General features: G+C 40.7%; 3 protein-coding genes and 1 non-coding gene across 8 annotated transcripts in view; 3 read left to right on the top strand and 1 right to left on the bottom strand.

The window, feature by feature from the left end:
• LOC100176882 (zinc finger protein 277) overlaps window positions 1-24,534 on the bottom strand; it is a 28,459-nt gene extending 3,925 nt beyond the window's left edge. Inside the window, exons 1-9 of the mRNA XM_026835607.1 lie at window positions 24,186-24,534; window positions 23,847-23,952; window positions 23,391-23,604; window positions 22,955-23,129; window positions 22,529-22,612; window positions 22,265-22,337; window positions 21,897-21,942; window positions 21,698-21,830; window positions 21,347-21,408 (exon numbers count right to left, since the gene is read on the bottom strand). Of these exons, the coding sequence (XP_026691408.1) occupies window positions 21,347-21,408; window positions 21,698-21,830; window positions 21,897-21,942; window positions 22,265-22,337; window positions 22,529-22,612; window positions 22,955-23,129; window positions 23,391-23,604; window positions 23,847-23,952; window positions 24,186-24,503 (1,211 nt within the window). The 5' untranslated portion in view covers window positions 24,504-24,534. The remainder of the gene's footprint in view (window positions 1-21,346; window positions 21,409-21,697; window positions 21,831-21,896; window positions 21,943-22,264; window positions 22,338-22,528; window positions 22,613-22,954; window positions 23,130-23,390; window positions 23,605-23,846; window positions 23,953-24,185) is intronic.
• zf(bbox/ring)-1 (zinc finger protein ZF(Bbox/RING)-1) lies at window positions 1,279-20,557 on the top strand. Of its 4 annotated transcripts, XM_018812704.2 has the most exons (15): window positions 1,279-1,427; window positions 5,158-5,233; window positions 14,171-14,690; window positions 15,126-15,260; window positions 15,557-15,715; window positions 16,533-16,661; window positions 16,774-16,998; window positions 17,221-17,334; window positions 17,649-17,801; window positions 18,230-18,447; window positions 18,517-18,664; window positions 19,210-19,378; window positions 19,442-19,546; window positions 19,606-19,773; window positions 19,891-20,557. In XM_018812704.2, exons 3-15 carry the CDS (start codon window positions 14,184-14,186, stop codon window positions 20,205-20,207), a joined length of 2,547 nt encoding a protein of 848 aa, XP_018668249.1. In that variant the 5' UTR covers window positions 1,279-1,427; window positions 5,158-5,233; window positions 14,171-14,183; the 3' UTR covers window positions 20,208-20,557. The 4 variants fall into 4 exon arrangements, with proteins under 4 accessions (XP_018668249.1, XP_018668248.1, XP_009859177.1 ...); XM_018812703.2 differs by lacking the exons at window positions 1,279-1,427; window positions 5,158-5,233 and adding an exon at window positions 7,311-8,006; XM_009860875.3 differs by lacking the exons at window positions 1,279-1,427; window positions 5,158-5,233 and adding an exon at window positions 12,776-12,954.
• mir4183 (microRNA 4183) lies at window positions 5,193-5,271 on the top strand. The gene has a single exon (NR_034580.1). It is a non-coding gene; the product is annotated as a microRNA 4183 (primary transcript).
• Window positions 24,535-25,028: 494 nt separating the features above from the next.
• Window positions 25,029-26,798, top strand: LOC100187102 (BLOC-1-related complex subunit 6-like). 2 transcript variants are annotated; one of them, XM_018812974.2, is made up of 5 exons: window positions 25,029-25,285; window positions 25,472-25,674; window positions 26,065-26,225; window positions 26,466-26,547; window positions 26,578-26,798. In XM_018812974.2, exons 1-4 carry the CDS (start codon window positions 25,054-25,056, stop codon window positions 26,512-26,514), a joined length of 645 nt encoding a protein of 214 aa, XP_018668519.2. In that variant the 5' UTR covers window positions 25,029-25,053; the 3' UTR covers window positions 26,515-26,547; window positions 26,578-26,798. The 2 variants fall into 2 exon arrangements, with proteins under 2 accessions (XP_018668519.2, XP_026691412.1); XM_026835611.1 differs by having other exon boundaries at window positions 26,466-26,798.
• The last annotated feature ends 6 nt before the right edge of the window (window positions 26,799-26,804 follow it).

The following is a 26,804-nucleotide window of genomic DNA, read 5'->3' as shown; positions in this document are numbered from 1 at the left end:
TCGGCTTTCGAGAGTGGAATAAGCAGAGCTTTNNNNTCGNACAGCGAGGAGCAGTTTGGCGGGTAAGCTTGTAAGTAGCAATAATATTAGATAACGAGACATCGCTCGGAAGAAAGCGTAGACCGCTGGCGGATATTTGGCATTCCTGGGCGGAGAGGCTTCGAGGAGAATGAGTAAAACGAACAGAGGGTGACCTAGGCAGACGAGGACAGAACACTTGAAACCAACACGGAGCTAAATTGACGTTAGAAGAATTTGTGTGCCTCAATTTCGAGATAGGGTGGCTGCAGCCAAGAGTGCGTGGTTGAATTTTTGGGCGATATTTTCAATGCGGACTAATTAAAAAGTGAGAAGCCGTCAGTTTTAAGAGGCGGTTTCGTGGAAACTTGACAAGTTTCTTAGGCGTCTAGATACGGGAGCTCGCGGGGAAAAGGTTGTCCAGTTTTAGGTGAGATTTAGGTGCGTACGGTAGGCATGGAAGCTTGTGCAAACATAGCTTAACGTTGATAAGATTCTTAGGCGATTATAACCGTGGCAAATAAATTACCGCCGGCGACAATGGCGAGACGGCAGAACGCAAAACGTGGATGCTCGACTGTGGGCTGCGGGGTAAGACAGCTATAAGAGTAGGCCAGGAGAAGGAAGATAGAAGATGCACTGAACCAAGGCGAAAGGGTCCAGGTGTAAACGAAGGTATGCGGTCCACGGCTGAGCAGCGAAATGTGCTTAATGATGGCGACAAAACTGCCCGGGAATTAGAACAGGACAGCAGAGTTATTTGTGATTATGATCGTTTACAGTATGAGTGGTATGTAATGGGAAAATTAACTGAGGGGAGTTTTTTTTAGCTTAAGCATATGAATTTGGTTAGGAATTATTTAGTTGTCCAAAACTACAAAGAACAGTGCGCCATGTATTTAAAGCAATGACCGTGGATAAGCAAATAGGGGTGCCAAGTTATAATTGAACCCCTTTTTGTCCCACCAAGAATATGCGCTTTACGTGCGGAGTTACGAACTAAGTGCTCTGCTAAAACATCTTCACAAAATATCTCTTTTAGTAGCATATAAAATATAGAAGGGTGGGGGAAGACGGGACATCTTTAGTACATAATATCCGAACATCCCTACGGGTGTCGTGAGGAAACGATTTTAAAATTCTGTGTATTTTCTTTGTTTACTATACCAATAGGGACGAAAAAACTGAAAAAAAGGGTGTCCCATCTTTCCCCACACTGCTATATGTTTCCAGACACACAAGTTAAAATGACCTTATTTTGTTGCAGAACGTAGCTTTAATTGAATATTGATTAATTATGCTATACTAAAACGCAGGAATACATAACTGAACTTTAACTCACTGTAATAAACGGCTGCATAATATAAGGACGATAGCTAAAGAATATACGAAACTACATTTAAAATACGGTGAGTGGTGTTCCTTCTAAAAAGTTATGCCTTACTTTTATTTAATGGTGCACAATAAGCTATACCCAGTTGTATACTAAATGTTATATGGACAATGCCAGTCCCATACGTGAAATTTAACTGTCAGTTTTGCGTTTATTACACGTGTAATGCGACTGAGAGAGTAGTAATTTTAGGTAAACAGGATTTTTGTGGCAATTTCTTACTGTAGGGAGAAACGGGATTGGGTAAACATATCATGCCCGAGCAGTGGCAGTGAAAGGAAATCTATATTATTACTTTTACCGGGAAACGATCGAAAAGCTTTACAGCTTTCTCGCGGGCGCTGAAACACGATTTTACGCTCGGATGCTCGTAAATTTGGACGTTTCCGCCTCCGACGTATATGACTGCTGGGTGCGACCATGATTCAATGGGTTTAAAAGAACGATTTGAGAGATGAGACAATGTATGAAACAAAATGCGGTTTAGTGTGCGCTACGTATAGAACTGTGGGGTAAAATGGATACTGTTAGCTCATCAACAAGGCAAAAGATAAAAATGAGTAGTATATGGTTCTTAACTATAAGACCACTTTTGTTTTAAATATAAGCGATGCCATTTAACGTCCGGATCGACGCGAAACGTAAATTGATACACGGAAAATCACAATTTATCGCTTTCGTGTGACGGAAGTCGGATGTGGTGGGCATGGTAACCCTATATGGAGAACAGGAGTGGACTGTCATAACAAAGTGAAACAATGGACAGTTTATATTGCCCGGAGATGACGCATTAACCAGCGGCATATTGGCATGGCTGGGCACAGGGCCCGCTTTGTGCCTGGGAGATATGTAAGCCGATCAAGCGATGCAAAGGGGAAGCAATGGCGAAATGTCAGCTGTGAAATTCGGGTGCCGATTAATCAAGCTAAAAGTCATTGTTGTTTTGCGACAATTAGGTGTGTGAACTAGCGGCGTTTTTGCGTGGGAAGTGGGATTAGCGACAACAAATTGCTGGCAATTTGATCGTGCGGTCTATTTTGGGCCGGAAAACCGAAGAACAAAGTCGCTGCTTTGCGATCTGTGCTTTTCTAAGCGATGACACGGATTGTTAGATTGACGTGGCGAATCGGGAATGCCTTTAGTGGAGTTGGTGCTTCCGGCTTATAGGGCTTGAACATGTTTACAACGATCAATGAAGGAGATAGCTTTGTGTGATTTATCTGCGCGGTCGTCGGCTACGCGCATGCTTTAATTAGCGGCGAGGTCGGAGCTTGCGTTATCTGCAAGCGATGTTTATTACGAGATAAGCAAGCCTTGGATGATTTCAGGCTGTCGTGTTCCGACTTCGTGCAACAGAGAGGGTGGAGCTTTTACGGCAAACTGAATATGCAAGCAAGATTAGCGGAATGGCATCAGAACGCAAAATGCCTGGGGCGCTCGGGCCGAACTGATCGGCGCATTCCGGCGCCGTGTTAAGTGCGAATTAGGAGAGCGGAAACAAAGGCGATGACAGCCTCGTTATACGGAGGAGCCGGCGAATGGTATGATATGAACATTCTTGGTCGAGGTTTTCGCCTTGGGCGGTGATATCGTCAATGCGGTTACTTTACTCGGTTATAGTTTGGCTTAAAACAAAGGCTCTTTTCCGCTAAGCGGTGTGTGTACGCAGACTGCTGGGAGGTGGAATTTTTGGCGGAGTAAAGACGTCTGGTGCGATCGTAAGGCGCCGATGCAACTCATTCCACCGGGCTAAAATTGCCTGGAACTTTGTCGCAGCTCATGCTTCTCCCATGCGTGAAACAAGCAAGCCATGACTATCTCACTGGCTGGGTTTAAGCTACGAGAACCAACGGTACCTGAAGCGTGAAGCCCGACCACCCAATTAAACTCACGAACATAAAGTTTAGGAGAGTAAACTAAAACAACAATTACCGCAAAACTTGAGTTCTGTAAATACTCGAATATCAGGTGATGCTAAATACGAAAAGACACAGCTGTGGAGGTAATTACACAGCATTCGGTTGCTTTACGCTGGCAGTATACATAGCAGTAAGTGCTTATATAACCGTACATTATTCCGCGTTACACACGGTGGGAACGACCACCAGTTGAGAAAGCTCGTGGTTTCCTGTACATGCAGATATAGACTTAAGTCAAGCAAGGTGGCCAACACGTTCATTTCACAATGCCATCTACTCTGGCCCTATGTGCGTCAGAGGCTGTTGTCACTGATGGGCAATTTCACCAACTGCCCACAGACGGAACTTTAAAAAATTGAAATGTCAAACATAAAGGAGAATTGGAATAGAGGAATATATCAATACGCGGTTAAAACGGACGCCAGTGCCGCTTACATTCGTAAGGTACAGAACCTTATGCGTTTATACATGCTGTCAAAACGGGTTTATAGCGTGAACACAAAACAACTTATTGTTTTAAGTGAAACGGATCCAATTCCGATTCGGACGCTTAGGGAAACTGTTTTACGACGGTCGATGCTCTGACGTGTTTCCTTGCTACAGGGTAGACATACCGGGCTGTCAAAGTCTGAAAGGTACTGTTACTTTCGTCCAAAAACAGCTCACGAAAACGATCACTAAAAGGCAGCAATTGAACGCTATGGGGCTGCAATGAAGCGCAAACCAAAACAAAAACAGGGATGCCCGGTGTCGCATGACGGTCTATTTTGCCGTCCGTGTAAACAAAGTGGGGAGTTCTGGATAGCGCGCGTTGTTTCATGTGGTTGGTACTTGCGTCAACAAAATTCCGTTTCACCTAATAGTTGAAACATGGCACCAAGGGCGAAGCGTCACAGCTGAGCCGTTGCAGCTTGCTAGGATATGCAGCAGAAAAAATGGATAAAGCTGGCTGCAAAGTTAATCAAACGATTAACGCATTAGCGGTGCCTGGAATTTCGCATCGTAAGCTTGCAGCTTGAAATTTTGGCATCTGTGTCTGTACGCGTTAAGCGAGGTATGCGGATACTGGTAGCACCTGCGATCTTGGGGTAACTACTGTTTCTCTAGGGTGGTATGCGTTTATTATTAATATAAATTTGCATAAAACTTATTAAGACTAAATGTGATTGACACCGATTACTTAGCGTCGTATTGCGTCATAGATGCTACAAAATACGGATGTGTAAACAAACGAATAGATGCCTGAAGCAATTAAGCGCGTGCCTCTGTTGTGAATCTCTCAACAACTCATCACATAAGCTAATGAATTGACGGAAAACCAAAATTAAAAGGTGTTTGAAGTTATAGAACTGGGGAAAGTAAAATAGGCATGTGAAATGAGCGTAAGGTAACATACGAAGTTTAAAGTAAACTGCGGGTATTTCATTAAGACAGAAACCGATTTCAAACTCTTCTGAATAAACAATCTGTTTATAGTCCCACAAAGTATGCAGTGTTTATAAACACCATTAGGCTGTGGGTTTAATAACATAAACTTAAGCTTTATTGTATGTGAAGCGCACAACACGCGATACAGATTTATGACCGTTAATGTTGCACTGCGCGCGCCCCACAAATGGCAGATTATTTTACAAACTTAAGAGGCACATCCTGTTACTAACTAATTGGGTTCTATGATGACTGTTTAGATGACGAGTCGTAAATACCTTGACGACAATATAGCGAGGCATTTGTCTGAGAACCATTTAACAAACATCATTTGTTATATATATTAATATTATGGTCCTGTTTCTAGGGACTGTTGATAAAAATCGATATTGCTTTTAGTTCTACTGAAGTTCAACAAAATTGGGAAGATCTAAAGCGGGAAGGAGTGGCCGGTGATATAACAGAGATAATACAGGTACTTTGTTATTCTTATCCGTGATCGCTTTGCCCGGCGTGTAAGATACAACCGGACAGAATGAATACAAATGATCGCTTATGTACTATTGAGAAAGGGCCTGGGACTTTCCTATAATCGCATAAAGACGAAATCACAGCACTGTACGCTTTTGGAAGCATTGTACTCCTGAAAACACGGTTATATAAACGAGATTTTAAGAGCTTAAGTAATGCCCCTAGTTTTAGCGATCGTATGTGGGGTAGGTCAGTTGGTGACATCAAACGGCGAGCGTCGTTTCCCTTTGATCACCGGCGAGGGGTTATTGCCGCTCAGGCGGTCAGACAATGAATAACGAAAACGGCTTGTGCATGAGAACAGACCGGAACGGATTGGGTTTTGAAGGCCCCGCATATTCGTGAGATTATTAAGTCGAACGTGGTCGGAGTTCTGTAGATCCGATTAAATCGTAGCTTGCGATAACACAGCACATTGCACATGAATGTACTGAGGTCTCGGTCATTCAGAATCAGTTTAAGCCAATGTTTAGCCATCACACGGTGGCGACGGTGGGCGGATTAAAATACGGCAACGCAAAACCGCCAGAGGTCGCTATCAAACTTGACAATTCGAAGAAGTAATTTTGCGACATTTGGGTGGTAGTTTAGATGAAATTGTAATAATTTCGTATTTTATTACACTGAACAATGATTTGCTAACACATTGATCAAATTAGATACCGATTGCGTGAACATTGACGAAAATTAATTATCTTGTTTATTTATCTTTCTCTGTTTGCACTGAACACACACGATGTTTACACGCAACACCGATTTCCAGCCAAAACACTCAATCATTCCGGAACAGATTATCTATTAGTGAATCGACAGAATTAAACAAAGGACTCTTTCTGTCGTACAGAGCAATTTTAAATAATAAAAAAACAAGTTCGCGACGGTACGTAAGCTGGCTTAACAGTTAAAGCAGCCCGCTTGCGGAAAAACGAGTCACGCAAATTAACATACCGCAGACAGGCATCAAAACAGCGCCGAAACAAACAAGCCTACCGCAAGCCACGGGCCTTTTTCAACTGCATTAAGGGCAGGGGAAGCGGTCACGGGAAAGAGCGCCGCTGAAAAGGTACAACGCAATGTGATACGAGCACCAGGACAAAGTAAGCTTTGTACAGATCGCTGCTAAATCATCTTAAGCGAGCGTACGATAATGTTGGTTTCGGGTTTTTCCGCTCCAAGTATTTTAGTCACACCTGAGGTTAAAGGTGACACTCAACGCGTGATAACTTGGGACACAAAACGATGACGACAATTGATGCAATTGTTTAAAAGCCCGAGTAAAATGACAATTACACATGTGATGGTATAAAGACAGTTTGCTGGGCGGTTTATGATCTCACTGTTTAAGTGGTGTTCAGAAAATTGAATATTTCCGATATTCAGTTTACGTTGCGCAAACTTGTAGTTATTTAATATGCAAACCTCACCGAGCCGGATTTCGTTTGCGGCGAAAAGATACTTCACAATTACACCATAACTTCCTCGCCATACGTATTATTTTGATATATTGCCTTGAAAGTATTGCATTTTAAGCGACGGTTTCCTGCCCAGGAAACGTACCCTAGTATTTTACCGGCGAAAAACGTTTTTTTTTTCAACTTTGGGTTATGTAAAAGTTCCTCGTAATTTTGTGTATATGATCGGGACATCCTTTGTATATACTGAACGCAAGACACAAGCTTAAGATACCTGAATGCTGGGAAACTTTAAATCTCGTATAACGCAATGCAAAATAGAGTCGGAGAGCTTAGCAGGGGATTACGTAAGGGTTAAATACGGAATTCGCGTGTGGCGTCGTAGGCCGCGATCGAGCTGTTCGCTGGAGCGTCTCACGACAAGGACCTCAGGTAGTTGTTGCTGTTGGTGCTGAGAGTAGTCTGTCATAGTTACAGAGATCGTTGCAGAAGTTTGAAAGAATTTAAATGCATCCTGAGAGACAAGTATCAGCACGCGTATGTAACTGTAATCTTCAGCAACGTAGATCCTTTATCAAAACAAAGTTTTGGTTTAATGTGGCGGTATAATAAGGCTGAGTCCTATTTTCGGGAGAGAGTCTACGGTACGAATGTTGTTGCAAGGCGGATAAGGTCAAATTAAACGTTTGTTTTTTACTGTTAAGTAAATACGGTGTCATGTGAAGACGAGTTGTTTAGGATTAGTGAGATTATGGCTCATAGTCGACAAATCGGAACTGTGCCTAAGGCAGCGTAAGCATAGATTCGCTTGATATCACCCGACCAAGTTTACAATAACTTCTATTTGCGAGTAAACAAAGCGAACTACAGCTGACTGCATGGCCGGAGGATCCCAGGCCACGGCTCGGTAACAAAGAGAGTATTGTAAGTTTGAGGGAGACGCGGATGACGAAGAGAAGTCTGTCGGTTACGTAATGCTCGTTACCCACCGCAGCAAAGTCGTTGATGAGATAAACTGGCACGGAGTAGTAGCTTGCTCGTGCAGTGGATCTTGGATTGAGGTTCGGGATGGGTGATTCGTGACTGAATACGACAAGTTTGACTCCAATACGTGTCGATAAACCCTTATCGTGAGGACTATATATGGTTAGGAAACGGGTATATAAAGCGACTTTAGCGTTAAATTCAGTTGTTTGTAACTATTTGCTGTTGCATACGCAGTTTTAGATGCAATTTAGTAGGCATTGCGATGGCTGATATAATGAACCGAAACCTCTGCGATTTGGACGAAGAGGAAGACGATCGGTGAGTAAAGATTTTAAGATATAGCGAACATTGACTTTTAAACATAGGTTAGCTTTAGAAATGCAATTCGCCCCCGCCATGATAAAATCGTAATGATAACGCCCACGCCCCATAAGTATTAGCTGTCGGTTTGTGCTGTAGTACAAAAAATGCAGAATTGGTAATTGCGTTAGTGTACGTGAGTTCACTGCTCTGTCAGTTGTTTATCACGGTACCCGATGACGTCATGTTTCAATGACGTCATCCAAGATTGCTTATCGAGGGAAAAAACAATGTAATACTTAAACTGAAGCTGTTGTTTTCGAGGGGTTAATCTTACAAAGTGTTCTGTGTTTGCCTTTTTATATTTGCATATTGTACAGTCATTGACATCAAATGTATCTATATGGAAGTTAGAACGTAAAAGGTAAACCGGTTTAACCCTGTTAGTGCCAAGCACGCCCGATAAGATTGAGTATCTGCGGTGAACACAGTCGAACGGTGTTTGGTGCAAACAACACGACGCGCCCAGAAACCAAGATGTACACCAGAAAATAGAATCAAATAGTGCGAGAAGACGAAATTTATGGCTCGCGGGGTGGCGCTAGAGATAAAATAAGCCAGACAAATCTTTGCTGGTTTTATAAACGATTTTCATATGTGCAGGATAGATCACAAAATTGAAAGATTTGGTGGCGCTAAGAGACCGCTGCACTTGTAAAAAAAATATTTTGCACAGGAGGATCTTGTAATGAAACACAAATGCCGGGCAACTAAAAGTGTCATTGCCTTTATAAACAAATCCTATTCAAAAATCGCTATTCAACAAAAACGTGACAATTTGCTGTCCTGACAATACTTGGGGAATGTAATAGATGTAAAAACAACGGGCGAGGTCGCAGTAATGGCAAACTAAGTCAACGATCGTGGCATCTCGTTGATCGGTGCTATGAAACGTATCAATTTAGGAGGTATAGCCTGGGGCGACAGTGGCCCGGCGTTGCTCTTGTGGGATGAGCCGCGACGACAGGATTTGGTACACAAACAATAAGTCCGTGAAACGGTGAAACACAAACAAACGTTCCGACGCCTAATGAACCATTGCGGCTTTGTGCAACTGATAATAAAACATAAACAACAACCCTGCCGTGAAGAAATGTAAACCTACAATTGTGAAAACAACAATTACCGGACCAAGTATGTGCGGGTCGTAGCGTACCTCGGTTATTACATGGCGGAGAAAATCCAGGCTGACGTTACAGCGACAGTAATAACACGCTGTGCCGGAAATTGCTCTAAATTCGTAGCTGGTCAAGCGTTCTTGGGAAGCTATAAATCTAACGCTAAGCACCTATACGCTGCTCAACATTCCATCGTTGTTTTCATACCTGCCCAGCGGAATGGCCGATTGGTCGGTGCATTTTTATAACGAACAATGGATCAGTGTCCAAACCGCACCTGGCCGGGTGTTAGTTTTACCGATTTGCTCGCATAGGGTCGCACACTGCTCGGCTCGCCCGCCACGGTTTTCACGCATGTTTGAAACAGTATACACAGAGGTATGTGAACTCGAAGGCGAGGGATTCTCGGCGTATGGCGGGGTGGCCTAATACATTAGAACTGGTTATTCGCAAGCGTGTCTTCGTGTCACTTTTGTTATGTAGCCAAGTTTTTGAGTCAAGCCAGATCAAGACGCAGGAACGAATCCAAAAGAGCTTAATGTCCAGCCATTCATCAGTTTGCTTATGAGTGAAATTCGGGAGTTTGTTAACAGGCTTAGGATAATACGGACTTCGCAGATTTAGAGTATAAGCCGTATCTATTAAACGCAACAGAGTAGTTAGGTAGCCTAGGTTCGTTATCTTGCGGTTTTGCATTTACTGTGTACTGTAACCCATAGAAACAACATGTTCTTGGAACAAAACAAAGTAATAACCGCAGCGTTGTTGGGAGACTGACTCCTGTGTATCGAATTCACTACGCATTGATTAGAATACACAATGTAATGTATTACCAGATATGCCAGTAAGTAACAAGAAAATCTGGAAATGTAGCAAGATAGCGAATTCCATTAGATTCCGTTTGTTGACGGAAACGAGTGTCCACAGGAAACGTGTTGAGTAAATAACCTGGGTAAGAAATGCCAAGGGGTCGTGACCTATAGGTGACTGCGGTCAAGCGAGGAGCCTCTAAGTAGCCATCTCCATGGGAATCGAAAAGAAACGGAATTTTAAGCTTTTTTTGGTCAGATTCAGTGCCTGATATCTCACGTCACGGTGCGAATGAAAAGGGGGGCAAAAGTAAATTCCGATAAGTTCTGGTGTTGTTCGAAATGTGAAAATCGCGATTGAAATTATGATTGTGCTTTGTTAAATGTCATGGTGGTGTGAAACAAATGAAATATTGCGAGAGAAATCGCAACTCGCTTTAATTCAAACCGCTCAGCAGCGAAATAGGCTTTAAATTGCTGTTTTTGTTTTCTTTTCCGTCGTCTCTACGGCCTATCGGTGCGCTTGATCTCAGAAAGGCGGTGGAAAGAACGGAATGTTGCGAGAGAAAAGCGGCTGACGGGCGTAGCGGTTGTTCTGCGACTTGTGACTGCAGCGATAGGCGTTTCTTGTGACAGGGAGGCAAATGCCAATGCAGAAATCAAGTCAGCCAAGAAAATGACGAATGACAGAGAAGAAGTTAGTCGTTGACCTTGGTACAATTAAGTAATTTGAGAAAAAAGGTCGATACCTGATGCGAGTTAAGGTCACAGGCAGGTTGGGCTTGTTATATAGCCGATTTTGAACGAGAATATTTGGTGGCAATTTCCGATTCACTGATTTGTTTAAGATTTGGGCGTTTAGTTGACGTCGGAACTCTTGAGTGTTTTGATGTGCTGTGTGGTCCCAGTCGTCGTATCTATGATAAGCTAATTTGTCTTCAATCATGTTGGCGCCACAGACAGGACTTGTTCAGTTAAAGCGATCTTCAAAGCGAGGCTTGAGTGTGGTCAGTAAATTCAAGGAACCGATAACTTATCGGTAATTATTCTGGTGTAGTACAAGCGTATGTTCTGCTGGTGTGGAAAAAGCTTCGTGGGTGTATTAACATCATTTCTAGCGCGTTTTGTGCCGAAGTAGTGTATACAGTGAGTCAACAATATTTCTCATTAACTGTGGCAAAAATATTCTATTAGAAAAACAGCCATGACAACATCGACATATGCTAAAAACAATGCTGTGACTGTGTAAGCACATAAGGGTTGGAGACAGTCTTCAATTATCGTTGGACCTTGTCGTGCCATTCGAATTCTTTTCAGCGTGACCAAACTTCGACAGTAGAATTTTCCTTTCATCGCATGTGTTTATCTTGCCACTGAAGCTCCTGGACACGCTTTTCGGACAAGAATTTTGTAAACAAAAAAATTCGGGAACCAATTTAAATTTATAACTGCAGTTTGCTTGGACGGATTAAAAAGCATTGCAGCATCGTTGTAAATTTGCAGCGCAAAAAGTTCTATCAGAGTCAGATACAACCACAGTTTCAGCAGATGTCACTTCCCCATTGTAATTTAACATCGTTTCGCTTCTCGAGTTTGCTTGGACTTGTTACGGCCCAACGGATCTGAATTTTTGTTACTGGATAACAAGAGACGGAAGAATAGCAGTTGAACGATTTGAGGAACAAGACTCCAGGAGTAAGCTGAACCGAACTCGCTGCTATTTGCATGACTTCAAAGTCTCCGAGCGTATTTCGAGCAATTGAGAACACACCTGAACCGCTGTGGACGGCGGTTCATGCGGTAATGGCGACTTTCAAAGGGGCGGATTGAAAATCGGGGCAATTTTGTGCGCAATGGAGCCTGAACGCTGGAGTAGTGAGCCCCTGCAGGGTAATGATAGATGAGGGTTTGATTTATTGCTTGTTGAGTGAGGACGGAACAAGGGCGAGAAACCCAAGCTTCTAATTAAACAAATCGCCGTGTTTGTATACTCGGCGTTTACAAGTAAATTGGCATAGTTAGTAACTGACGAAACAGTTGGCGCTGGTAGCGCAAGTAGGACGCACAGGCGCGACTGTGGGAGTATCGCAAGTAAAGGAAATTTACTTCGCCTTGAGACAGAGATACAGGAAGATGGTAACTGGTACTTGGAAATGGGATCAAAAACAGAAGACATGGCCGTGAAGTGACAGACAATGCAATGAATGCATTACAATAGGAAATTTTCGATTCGGATCAAGAATATAATCACACTGTATAACGTTATCTAGGGCGGTAAGCCTACTATTTATCAATATAAGACAGGCATTTCAGGCAAGATATAGATAATGCAAAGGTCGCGCTTTTACTTGAGGAAAAATGCGCATACAAAAGTTAAAGTTATGAGGTTGCTTGATCATGGCAACTGGCAACAAGAAAAAGACATAGTTGTGAGCAGCTTTGCAAAACTGAACCTTTGGCTGGTACTGTAACCAATTGGCAACATGCTAGTCTTGGCGAGCTTAAAGCAATCATAGTGTTTGTTCTGCTATAATCTAGTAATGAGTGCAGCCGAGTTATGCAGTGCCGAGTCTTTACATCTATTCGGATTTAGACGCGTCCGAACAAGTGTCAAAGAGCCCGCGGTTTTGTTTTGCTGAGAAAACACAGATTTTCCGTGTTGAATAACGATCGGCGTTCTGTTTTGACGTTAAATAGCGAAGAGTTAGTCGCAAATTGTTCTGTGAATGTGATTAAGTAGCGTGTCTGCGTTTGCTCTGAATAACTAAATGCCGTGTTTTGTAAACGGTTTTTCATTTTGCCCGTGTGACATTTTTACAGATTTCGCAAATTAGATTTAAAAGCAAAACTTAATATCGTGTAGTAGTTTGGGTAGTTCACAAACACCCTTGTTAGTACACGCCAACATCCACCCATGAGTCCGATACGCACAAGAGCGAGCTCGACACCAGACTACAATATCTTCAAGGAAAACATCAGGTATTACGGACGAGGTCTCGCGGCTGAAACTCGACACCTCAGCCGATAAATGCATCCGGCATATTTGTTTGGATGCAGCGTTTTAACTAAGAAAGTCAAAGTCTTGCGGTTTTGCGTTAGGCATCGAAGTGAATGTTCGACTGTTCTTAGGGTCGTTTGGGAGTGAACTACGCTGAGTACTACTTTAAAATCTACGGTTCAAGGCGCGGGGCTATGTCCGTGGGCTGCTAAAGAACCCCGCGTACCATTACGGCACGCTTTGCAAAACAACAAGGTCATTAGCGATTAGAAATATTTGTACGCGCATATAACGCGGTAGCTTCACGTTGATTGAGTATAAAGGAAACCGACGCGTGGGCGGTATACTACTACCGTATTTGGTCGACCCCAAATCTATTAGTTGATGACGAGTGAGGTAGAGGTATACTAAAACCGCCGTTTAGCGGCTAACTTTCAAATTCCAGCGAGCAAGTGCCGGTGGTTTAAGGCTTTGGCACCGGAATGGATGTTTTCAGAACCACCAGACCATTCAAATCATTGCTATATCAGCGTCCATAACCAATGATCAGGCACCTGGTGGGTTTTCCCTATATAGGTTAACACGCCTTCCGAGACCACACACGAATTAGCCAGCATTGAACTAACGTCATACGTACGTACATGCTGTCCGACTGACAGCTTTGAAAACATTAGGCTGATATCGCAACGGATGATGCAGTATGATGTATAACCTATGAGTGAAAGCTCTGGGTAAACAATATGTGCACTGCGGCTGCAGCCTAAACCGGAGGAGCGCTGTAAGACCTTAAAGTAATATAACGACCATGTTGCCTGTTTTAACTGTAGCAAACTATTTTTGTAAAAAATGCCAGGCAAAATGTCAGTTTGGGTTCGGTGTTACTAAAGCAGTTATTTTGGGTACAACCACAAACGCACAGGTGCGCTGGGCGACGTTGCTATGTCGACCGCAGTTTCCGAGTCGGCTACTTCTCATGAAAACGATCCGTCCGCACTCAATAGCTCTGCGGTCGACCGCGCATTTACAGATCTAACCTGTAACATTATATGCGCCGACGAGTGCGTTTCTTCGGAACTTAGAACGCCGGTGCAGCGAAAATCAGGCTCGCGTGACCGTCGCTGCATCGGAAATGCTTGTACCATGTTTTTGCTGCAAACAAGTGCCGGCTTTAGTTACAGAAATTCTTTTGCGTTACAGATTCGCGGGACATATGATGGCGAGTTCGATCGACCTGCTGACAAAGATAAACGATGAATTTCTTACGTGCCAGATCTGCTTCGAGACCTATACCAGACCGAAAAGTCTGAATTGCCAGCACACATTTTGCTTAAAATGCTTAGAAGAGTACACGCCGCCCAACAGCGTCAGAGTGATATGCCCGACTTGCAGGAGTGAACAACCGCTCACAGCAGATGGGATCAACGGCTTAAAGGACAATTTCTTTATCTCTAGCATGTCCGACATGCTGAAGACGGTCAAAGAGATTCGCAGCGAGGACAAGGATGGGACTTCTCTTATGTGTGACACATGCGACCATGACAATAGGAAAGTGGCCATCGCTCGCTGCCTCGATTGCACCGATTTTCTATGCAACGAATGCTCGACGTGGCACATACGTACAAAGCTCACAAGACGACATAAGATCGTCTCTCTATCAGAGTTTGAGTCCGGCATCCACAACCAAGAGCTCAAAAGCAGAGCCAAGATTTACTGCATGGTAAGAGAACGTCTTGATTTAAGTTTGGTTGTCTGAAACCGATTTCGACAACGTTTTCTTTGTGAAGCGAAGTTTAAGTAGAATGATATTTACTCGGTAAATAAGTGCGGATTCCTGCGATCTTTGCATCGGCGAGACACGGAAAGTCAATTATCGCTATCTCGTATCGACGATTACGAGTTTCTAAATAAAAAGGGTAACGCTGGTGGCGTTAGGATTAAGTCGAAAATTTGAGCCACAGTGCCCGAAGATTGATGCTATCAAAGCACGCGGCGCCAATTGAGACATAATCGCGGTCGCTTTTAAGTTTCAAGTGGAAGAAATGCAACTGTTTTATTCAGCTGTCAAACAAATATTACCTCTCGTACTATCGGTCACAATCAGTTAGTCATTTTAACTATCAGTTCGAATACTTAAAATTGCTTTGTGTTACAGATTCATGACGGGGAAGCAGCAAAGATATATTGCCAGTCCTGTCAATGCCCGATTTGCCATGAGTGCGTGGAGAGCGGGCACTCACGGCATCGCCGGTGCTCGTTGAAAGAAGAAGTTCTCAATCAAAGTCACCAGGTAAAGATCCAAGCAACTAACACACAATATAGTGGCTTATAATGAATAAGAAGGTGAATCTGTGCGGCAAGTGAAGCGTGCAGGCTTTTACCTAGCCACCCAAAGATCCGTTGCTGGCAAACTGGGCGGTGGCTCCGTTGCCTCTATATTTTCAACACAAATGATGTATTGATATAGTATCGTGTTACGTTTTAACCTTCTGCACTTCGGAGTAGGTTTGCTATGGTAACAAGTTATTAGTTCGAAAAGTCCAAAGCTTGTGTTGTGTTGACAACCATTACAAAAATACCTTTCAGATCGAAAACCTCCTTAAAACTGCAAAGGAGAAGACAGACGTGCTTCGAACTCTACAAAGAACGCTGAAAGACATCAAACAGACTAAGAAACTTGATCGAGACAAAGCCGAATCCGAGATAGAGAGAATATGCGAGATCTTCATCAACACAATACACAGGGTAAGAACTGTTTGCTGTTGTGTTAGTGTTTGGTTCATCGTTCGTGGCAGATTCATAGTACAGTTTGACAAGGTGTTTATTTGCAACGCGGACGGTTTCCAGTATATTAAACATGACTAACTAATTGGGCACAACAAACAGTCGGTAACAGTCTTGTACAAGGGGCGTTTTGTGAACACAGCCAAATATTCTGTTTTTGAAAACAAAACCGAGCTGTTTCCGGAGTTATGCTGAATTCCCACGAGTTTCCCATTATAGATTCAATTTATGGGCTGTATTTTGTCGGATTTTCCGCGCCGCCTACTCAAAAAGCAAGTCGATAATTAAGACGCTATATGCACGATACGTGTTCCAGTTCGGCACAAAAATGCAAGAAATTCAACTAATTGCACACGACCAGTCAATAATTGGCAACCTGGGAGCGGAGATTACTTTCGTCATTCGAAGAAACGGTATGCTAAGCGATTAGCGCGGTTTAACCCATGGCCGACAGTCGAAAGTAGCCAACTCAATGGGACACGCATGCGCACCTGGAAAATAGGCCGTCAAAAATAACCAGAAATTTCGATAATGTATAATTAGAACTACCGATCAATCGATTTTGACGTGTTTTCTGAAGCGTCCGTTCTAACCGCAGTGCGTTGGTTTGTACTGCTGGTATGATCAGGCCAACAATGTGTGTGAAGCGCGGGCGTTCGGATTTAAGGCGATCTAATCCCTGATTTTTGCGGACGATTAGGCGCGCAGTGTGCACTGTACGTTTCCTGGCGTTGAGCCGAGGAGATTTAACCTGCTTATAATTGCTCTTGTAATGCAGCGCAAGCAAGAACTGACAGACGAGCTGCATAACATGCACGCTACCGAGGTAAAGAGAATCAACGCCGACGAAGACTCCGTTGAAATGCAACTCAGCTCTCTCGTTTCCTGCACCGAATTCTCACGCAAGGTAAAAACTAATAACAACAAAAATGATCACCAAGTCCTTGTTTCCACCAAAACCTATTTAAAATGAAATCATATGCGAGGCTGAACAAACTTACAAATTTTTCTATTTTTAGGTTTTGGAGTACGGTACACCCAAAGAGGTTCTTGGCCTCAACAACCAAATGACGCAAATCTTGCACCAGTTACTGGAAACTCATCCGGCTGCTACGTATCATAATACTAACCAAACCGATAACATACAATTCGACACCAACGCAGATGCCAGTGTGAGGGTGATACGGGATAATTTAGGAAGACTCATCATACAAAAAGCCACATTTGACGAGGTTGTCAACAAGGTAAGAAAAGTATTTGACCGTAAATGGGAAAATTTATATGAAACAAGTGTAAAATTGCCCGAATATACTCGAAAATTGATGAGATTTATTCTAAAATAACGTAAACCGAGAGCAAATGCTTCATGAAGGTATCTGCTTTGCTTTAAAGTACCGACAAATTAACCGCAACTAGGAAGTACACTGGCATAACATCACGCGTGCTTTAATTCAGCTTTTGTACAGGTGTTAAAGCAACTGGATTCGTTCTGCGTGGCGGATAACCACAGCATGGTACGTCGGAATGGAAAGACTTTGATACAGAGGGCGGAATCGACGGAAACCAAGCTCGTTGTACAGGTGAATTACCGGGAGTGGCGGTAAACGCGATGCTTGACGTCTATGCGACTTAACTATGGGAAAGTACGACACGTTGTCTGGGTGGGGATCTCACCCAAGTTAAGCTCCATCGATAATGAACCTACGCTGGGTATAGAGAACGTACTTAACTTTAAACACAAATAGGAAATTTGACAGAAACGGCAGAATCCGTGAAAAACTATTTAGCAGGTAATTGCGGTTTTCGGAAATGAGTTACGACTGCCAACGCCTTGTTATAATTACATGCTAATCTCCTGCCAAGCCCAATAACAACATCTATTCTATGACCACAGCTTGGGAAGCAAGGGATTGCTGATGGCGAGTTTGAGTCTACCCCGAATCTGGCGATCAACTCAGTGAACGAAGTTATTACTGCTGATTATGATGGAGCGAAAATCCAGATATTTGACCCGCAAGGAAATTTTAAAGATTCGTTCGTCACCGAGGTAAGGGGCGTGATATAACCCAGAAAATATTCGCATAATGGACGTGGGCTGTGCTGAGAGATTGGAATCGACTGGTGTGGTTTAAACTCGCCGTACGTGACCAATCCCACGAGGGAAAGTCGAGTCGGGTTACGGGACCTGACCGAGATTGCGGGCTCATCCGTCGTTTAAAAAGCAGACACCGGTATTGGATTTTCCTGCCTTGCACGCCCGAATAACTGGGAATGTAAGCTTACTGCTCTCAGGAGCACTATTAGGCGGTTTGGTTCTCGTGCCAAAAGCCAGGAGTGATTCATGACATTGGAAGCTCGCCGGTGGCCCGACCGGGGTTCCGGGAACCCCAGGTTTAATTAAAAATCGTCCGTAGCGGCGGCACTGTTGCGAAAAATGTGGTGTATTGCGACTTAATGGGTATTTAACGTTGCCAGGTAAACAAACGGATGTGTAAGCCAGCTGGGATTGCCATCCTCGATAATGATGACATAGTGGTATGCTGCGAAGACCAGGTACATATTTGGACACACGAGGGGAAAAGCGTTCTTGGCTTCGGAAAAGGTCAATTCGGCAATTGCTCTAGCATTGCCGTCAACAGCGAGAACCGCATCGTAGTGGCAGACGTGGGCAAGCACTGTATTTCGGTATTCACGTAAGTTTTAGTTCAAAATCGTGTACGACTCGCAATTTTTTGAAATCTAATACGACGTTTACCTAACAGGGATACTGGAAAAATGCTTCTACAATTCGGGGCACAGGGCAAAGGCGAAAGCAAGCTCGTGGAGCCGCGTTACGTCGCGTGCGATTCACAAAATAACATCATCGTATCGGACGGTGGAGATTGTAGCGTAAAGAAGTTTTCTTCTCAGGTAAAAAAAACACTGCATATCATTAGGGATGCACATTACAGAATTTCGAATCCATGAGATTCGAATCCTTTTGTATTCGAATCTAATTACGGGATTCGGTATTCTGTTTAATGACGTCATTACACGTCATCTCATATACTATATTAACAATTTTTGAAAGTTATTAATTTTGAAAAAAAATATTTTTGTGTTTGTGGGACTTTCGAGAGTAAACGTTTCGTAACGTCTTTTCATAGCCTGCTATACGTTTCATGACGCAAACACTACCCAATAGTACAATTTTTAATCATTTTACAACTCAAGATCCAACAAGGCTGTTATGAAAGGGTCAATAAACTGACTTTTGTGGGTAAAATTTTTTTTCCTATAAATATAAAAAGATTCGAAATTCTAGATTCGGAATTCTAGATTCGAATTAAAGTATTCTAGGATATCCTAGAATACCTAATTATTCTGTAATGTGCATCCCTACATATCATACCTATGAACACTTTTAGTTGCAATATTGGACCAAAGGTATTAAATAATGATTTTTCTCAATTTAGGGCGAATTTTTGCTGAGTTTTGGAGCCGAAGGACCTGAACGTGGACAGTTTCAAGGACCTCGCGGTCTTTGCACAGACGAGCATGATAATATTTTAGTGGCGGATTGCTGGAACCATAGAGTGGATATATTCACACCGGATGGCTGTTTTATGCGCCATATAGCAACCGGTATGTCTATTGATTAAAGCGTAATGTAGGTCTAGAATGGGTCATTAACATGCATTTTAACAGGCGCTGACAGTCTACACTTCCCATGGTGCATTTCTTTGACAACAAACGGTAAACTGGTGCTGTCAGAAGACTACAGTTGGTCGGTGAAAATATTCGAGTTACCAGGTTGGTACAAACACATAAATTATAATGTCTCGTTTAAATTACCACTTTTTATTGCACAGAATATCGTCACGACTCCTCTATCTCATCTATGGATGAGATTATATCACCAACGACACTAATACCTGACTTCGACCAGTTAGCTGGACAATTTGACCTGCCCAACCTGCTCAGTAATAAAGTGTCCTGGTGGCTAACATCGCCAAACGCACAAGACCCAGAACATGCAGGTAAAATACGAAAGAACAAAAACACACACTTTTAGTATGAATGTTGCATTCAAACTTGATTTTAATAAACTACGACAAAAACTACTTCTCGTTTGTAATAACCAAATTGCTTTTCAGTGAACGGACTGACGAACGGCAACATTCATAATACAATAGCGACATCTAGCATCACGCGTAAACCGAGTAAAACTTTGGCGAGCAAGAAATCTTCGTCGAGCGACAGCGACCTAACGGCAATGACGCCTTTATCCCCAATCGCGCCGCCTTCTACACCGTCGCTTACTGGGCAGCAAGCACTGGATGCTGTACTTAATGGGACAAATGGTGGAAGCAACGGTAGCTTAAGCAGTACTGGTAGTGGAAAGATACATTACCAAGGAAAAGTTACGAGTCTTAACGACCACGTACCTGTTACCATGGTTAACGGAACCTGAACGGACGGTTTAAGTTTGGGGTAAGCAGCAGGTACGGGACTGCGCGTAGTACGTGGCGATCGTAGTCCAAGGGGTTGGAAAGAAGACAATTTTGCGAAGTGTGTTTGTTTACAACTTTGAGGGAGTTTTTGCGTGTATTAGCCTCGCTACGTCGTTTTGTGTACGATGTATATGTTTAATTTCATGTATTCTGACGATTTGTGTTACGCCTTTCTGCATGCATACCTTAAGCCGTTAAATGTTGATCGGCGGTTTTGTACATTTTTGTCTTTTGGATTTAACAAACTGTATCTTGTGTTGCATTTCTCGCCAAAATGAATTTAACAATAAATCTGTAAGTACCTAAATAAGATTTAACTACAGAACACACCAACAGAAACAGCTTATCAGTAAACAGCATAAACAGCATAAACAGCTTGTCGCGAAAATACTGGTCCACTGAAGTATGTATATTGTATGTCAGGTGCCGTGGCATAGTGGTTAGCGCGCCTGCCTCTAACCCAGATGTAATTGGTTCAAGGCTCATCACTGCTACTAAAATAAACACCCACAAAGCCACAAAGTAAAATACATGGTAACTCGTTAGATGACACGAACGACTGTCTTTTTCTGGCCACGGGGGATAAAGTTACAACCATTCAGTATTTTAGTTATGTGATTGGGCCCAACTTGTCGTGTGCCATCGACAACTACGATTAAGCTTAGAAATAACATATTCGGCACTCATATCATTAAAGTTGAGTCACTGCATTAAAAATTAACTGAAACACACGCGTTTGCCCTGGTCTAATTGCGAGTTGCGACATACATTATATTTTCACTAGCAGGCCAGCCACTAACCAAGAGGTAGAATCCTGTGGTTACATATACTAAACTAAATCCTCTAGCCTTTTAAACATTTCCATCTCAGGTAATACCAGCATGCATGGTCAGTTAGTTAAAAACAAAGAACTGCAACAAACGTAAAATCTAAACTAAGTTTTAAAAAATATGTGTGCCTAGTGCACGCTAATAATTCTAATTCTTTCATTAAACAGATCAAACACTTCTGCCTCATCACTGCTTATGGTCCCTTACTTTCATCTCAAGATCTAAAAACCACAACCGTCAATCATAATACAAGGCAAACACAAACTCACTCCAGGTTTGAATCCAATCTCTCGGACTCTCCTTGTAGAGTTTCCCAGTTCTTTCCCAGCTCCTAAAAAAATAAGATAAAATATCCATTCTGTTTCTATACAGCAACAAAAATACTTTTTGTTAAAAAAGATTAAAATTTAATATAGCTGTACAAACTGAACTGAAAATACATTACGGCAGTGTACACAGATAGACACAGTATGTGTAAGTATATCTACAGCCATTTAGAACATTGCAAAAAAATGTATAAAACAACCAAAAAATGCAAGGCTTTTTTAAAAAAAGGAAACAAAATATATTACTGTAAAATATATTATTCATAACGAAATTAAACATGAAAAACAACCCACCAAGTAATTAATAATGTAGTATTTGTCATAATCTTTATTTTTGGGATTGAGTTTTCGATGCGATTTTTTCCTCATATGCTCACGAAGTGAAGGACGATCTTTAAAAACTTTCTCACAGAACAAGCAATGTAACCTGTAATGTAATGACAACAACAGTGTTAGGTTTTTCAATAATTACTTTTTAATACACATCACTTACGAGTCAAGTTTTTTTTCTATGTCGTCAAGTAATTCTCTCACGTTCACTGAAAAACAAAAAAGCATGGGCTTCTGTTATATTTTATATATATATACTAGGGTCGGGGAAAATAAGACACCTTTTTATCTATTTTCTCGTCCTATTTGGTAGTAAACAAAGAACATTCAAAGATTTATAAAACAGTTTCCTTATGACTCCCATAGACTGTTGTTAATTGTTTAAAACATGATTAGTTTATTTGAGTATTATGGGCCAAAGGTGTCCAATATCCTCCCACCTTACAGTACAAATCTTTAAATCCTAACAACAAAACAAATCTAAGAAATTTTTACCAAAAAATTGCAACAGATTCAACGCCATTTGCTTACCTATGTTATCTGGGTGACCAATGTTAAAGTTGTGATCATCTGTCATGTGGTTGAATAGTAGCAACCGATTGCCCTGAAATATTTACGCTACAGTTTAAAATAGAAAACACTTTGCATTATTTATATCTTAAAGGAAAAGGAAAATGTTTGCTATGTGTATTAGAAACAGAGTACAGAAAAACAGAATTGAACAGAATAATAAAATTTAACAATAACAGATGTTTCATTGTGGGCAAAATGTTGTTATTAAGTTACTTTAATTACCTGAAAACACTTAGTACAGAATGGACACATTCTTTTAAATCCGTCATCTTTTCGTTCAAATTCTTGTCGCAGTAGTAATTGTTTCTAAAAATTAATGAACAATAAGTAGTTTAGTATATAGTAAGGTGGGGCACGTTTGGAACATAATATCCAAATATTCTGATAGTGTTTTACTGTTTTAAACAATTAACAACGGTCTATGGGAGTCATGCGGATTCGGCTTTATAATTCTATGAATGTTCTTTGTTTACTACAAAATGGCACAAAAAAAAAGAATGAAAAGGTGTTCCATTTTCCTCCACCCTGTTATATATATATATCACTAAAACAATCATTTTACTTTACCACAAAGGCTCAATTACAGTAAACTGATACTTAAGTAATACTGACATAAAGACCCATAGCTGTGATGTATTTTAAATTTACCAGTTTTATAAGTTGTAATTCTTCTCTGACTTCTTTATCTTCAGGAAGAGCATCACAGAGAAGAAAATATTCTTCACTTTTTGCTACATCCTTTGCTCCAGTGTTTGTGCGGATTTTAGAGCAAAATGCTTCAAGGTTTGCTTCTTTAAATTTCTTCTTCCAGTAAATTGCATATCTGGAAATAAAAGTGTGTTACAAGCAACAAAGAAAAACCACAGAATATTAGGAAAATAGTACAAAAACACTGAATCGACCTTAACCAGTAAAAACATACAGCAGCTACGAACTAATTCAAAACTTTTGTGGAGGCAGAAACCTATTTATATCAACACTTTTAATAGTTCGGCCAAAGCAAATGATCATTTTTAGATAAATGACTTTTAATTTTGACCTAACTATTTAAAATGTGTTAAATTTGTTGCTGAAGCATTCTTACTTTCGAAGATCAGCAATCAGTTTGACATCGGCAATAACAAGACAATGTTCCACAATAAGATGACACAAGTATTCGTCTTTGTGGCTTTTTGAATCAACTTCATGTTCCACATATTCACACAGCATGCATGGTATGTCATTATCTGACAACTTTAACTCAGCCACAACTGTCATAACATTGTTGTTTAAATTGTTGTTGTCAGCATTGGTGTTGCCTGTTGAATAACAACTCTGTTAAAATATTTCTTAGTTCTGTTTTACACTATATTCAATAAAATAGTCATTTTAATAAAAAAGGAGTTTAAAATATACACTGTTCCAGTATTTTTGCAACGTTTAACTCTTTTACATTAGGTATTCAAACAATCAAAAAACATAAGATAACACACAGGGTATAAGCCTACCAAGTAAGTCGTGACATGATTTTGGAATATTAATTGATTAAATTGATATTTACCGTTCTCCGATAATTGAGAAACGGATCGTACATCATCAAACACGAGAGGTAATAGAATTGAGTCATTTTCCAATCCACTTTTATTTGACTTTTCATCGTAGACGAACTGTAATTTAGGTTGAGAATTATATAATGACAAAATTTCACAACAGCAATTCTATAGTAGGCTAGCATGGTATACAGGTTTCATGTCTATGATAAAAACATAAAAGCTTAGACTGTGAAGATCTAAAGATTTTATGCAATATGTGATGTTACTGCTTATCACTATTAAGCTGTAATCAGTGAAAATTAAGTGAGCTACTGGGCCTCTTAAAAATAGACAACAAAACAAAACACCTTATTAGCGTTTTCGTCAGTTGCTTCTTTTTCTTGTTTGTCCACCACATTTTCATTCCCGTTTTCATCAGCTTGTTTATTATCATCAGTCATTGTAGGTTTATTATCATCAGATATTGTAGGTTCACCACTTTTTGTAGGAGTTTGAGAATCATTCATTACATCCACCTCTTTGTTTTGTGTAGTAGGACACACTGTTGCATCATCAGTATCTTCAGGACAATCTTTGGGTTGCACAGCATCTGTATTGTCCTCAACAGTGGTAGTAACAGAAGTGGTTTCAGATTTAGAACATGCTTCGTTTAATTGGGATTCCATTTCAATATTGTGTAATATAATACGTAATAGAGCTACTGCAAATGTAAAGGATGTTAAAATATGACAAATCTGTCTTAATGTAATGTTTTTATCAAGCAATGCGAAAGCAACAACACGAAACGTGTTTACTTTTGACACGTGCCTCACACAGCAAGTATGCTGCAACCGGTGTCGCGTCGTATAAAACTGAAAAAAACAAACTCATATTATTAAGATAAAATCGTTTTCACCATTTATAAAACATTTATCTGGTATTTAAAAATGAGCAAAGGCAAAGCAAAAGCGTTCATTCATTCTGGCGAATGTAACGATACAAATGCAATGCGGCACAGAAATTATTAATTGGTTTTAAAGGAACAGTTCATAAACTTATATAAACGAGTTTTCTAATAGAACATTCCTTGCTATATCACTTACATTACAATGTTCGAGACCTCAGACCTCATGCTATGTTCTTCAGTTTTCTATGACAAGGACAGCGATTCGGTGGTTTTATTTTAGGGGAAATATCGTTGGTAAGATTGTGGGGTCGAAAACATTATTCAGAAAAATGTCCGAAAGTACAAATTCAACACCAGAGAAAGTCGTCTCCCAACCAGAACCGGAAGAAATAAAAACTAGTAATGAATCTATAGTTGAAAAATCGAATGAGGAGCCTTCAAATGACGTTTTAACCGAACAGGATTTAATCGTCAATTCGCTTTCACGGGCTGGAGTGGTTACAGTAAAAGGGGGCCAAGTATCGTTCGTTTCTAACGATCTTCTAGGCCAAATAAATTCAGGTATTAATAATATTAATTCTTGGATTTTATAAGCAATTAATATGTGTTAAAGTTGGGTTGTATATTACATATGTAAAACAAAATGTGCTTATATTAAAATTAGTTATTTTACCTGTTTAGTGTTTGCTTATTGATTTTACCCATATCTAGTCACCCATTTTTATACCACATTATTCAACCTTACAGCAGCTTCTTCCCAACCAAGCGAAACAGCAAGCAGTTTAATGGAACTATCACCTAGCAGCAGTACGAGCGATAGGATGTTTAAACGTAAAAGCAACATGCCGGTTGTGGATGGAAATGTGATTGACGACTTGGAAAAGGATTGTGAAAAACTATCACAGAGTGTTGATCTTGTTATTCAGCAAATGGCCAGTAAACTTGACAAGGTAATATTGAAAAATACTAAATAGTTTACTGGTCATGTCAGTTCAAAATGAATAATGAAAAATAGTTATGTAACGTTTTATTCAGGGCGTGATTTATCATTATCATATTTCTATTTTAAGTTATAGAGCCTGCGTCAATTGCCAGGTGCATTCCTTCGTTTTTTATCAATATGACATTCCTGTGTTTTGCGTGGTGTTGTTAATTGATTGATTTCAAGAGCTTGATGTTGCTCTTTAAATTTTCATAAATACACCAGTTGCTTGTGGTTGAGCATTAGTGGTCATACATTTGTTTAAAGACGGAAAGGCTTTACAAGTAAATTAACTAAATGTAAGCAGGGTATAAAATCTATTAAAGATAACATATGTTTAAATGTAATTTTGTTACAGATTAGTGCTCTATCTGTGGGAAACATACAAACTTGTTCGGATACTGTCAATCAAATGGGATTGACAGTTGATCAATCAGTAAGGACAATGTACTCACTTATTGCACATGCTGAAGAGTTAGATGATGCCATGGAACCAGCATACTTAATTGCTGCTAAAATGTATGACATTTTTTTATGGCATAAGTATTTAAAAACAGTTTCTTTTTGTAAGGGTGTGCAGTAACGGATAAAGTCTGAGCATATTGCTGAATACTATTAGTTTATTATTTTACACCTGAAAGCAATTGAAACATAATTCAAGCACGGTAAAACAACATTGGTTATGTTCCTATACAGTATGTAGTGTAGACTATATTTATTATATGTTTATTTTTTCTCAATGAATCTATTTTGTTACAGCCACAAGATAAAGGATGTTTTGTCAGCTTTGGAATCACAAGTTCATTGACATTTTGTGATAAAACTGTTCCCAAATGTCATGGATAATTTTGCCAAGGATAATTTTGCCAAGGATAATTTTGCCAAGGATAAGTCGCAGTTGAAATCCCAACATGCAAAAATAGGCAAAGCACAAACATACATGCCACGCCTGGAACTTATAGCAAACAGTTTATTAATGCCTGAGCATGTAACCACTGTTTGAAACTGTTCTTTCGTGATGTTTTGTGTATATTGTATTGTATGTTACTATGCTATTCCGGTGTCTCTTCAATAGTTTTAAAGTTCATTACTCCAAAA

This window comes from Ciona intestinalis, chromosome 8 (assembly GCF_000224145.3).
Source record: "Ciona intestinalis chromosome 8, KH, whole genome shotgun sequence".
NCBI classification, from domain to species: domain Eukaryota; kingdom Metazoa; phylum Chordata; class Ascidiacea; order Phlebobranchia; family Cionidae; genus Ciona; species Ciona intestinalis.
This window is presented reverse-complemented; position numbering and strand designations above follow the sequence as displayed.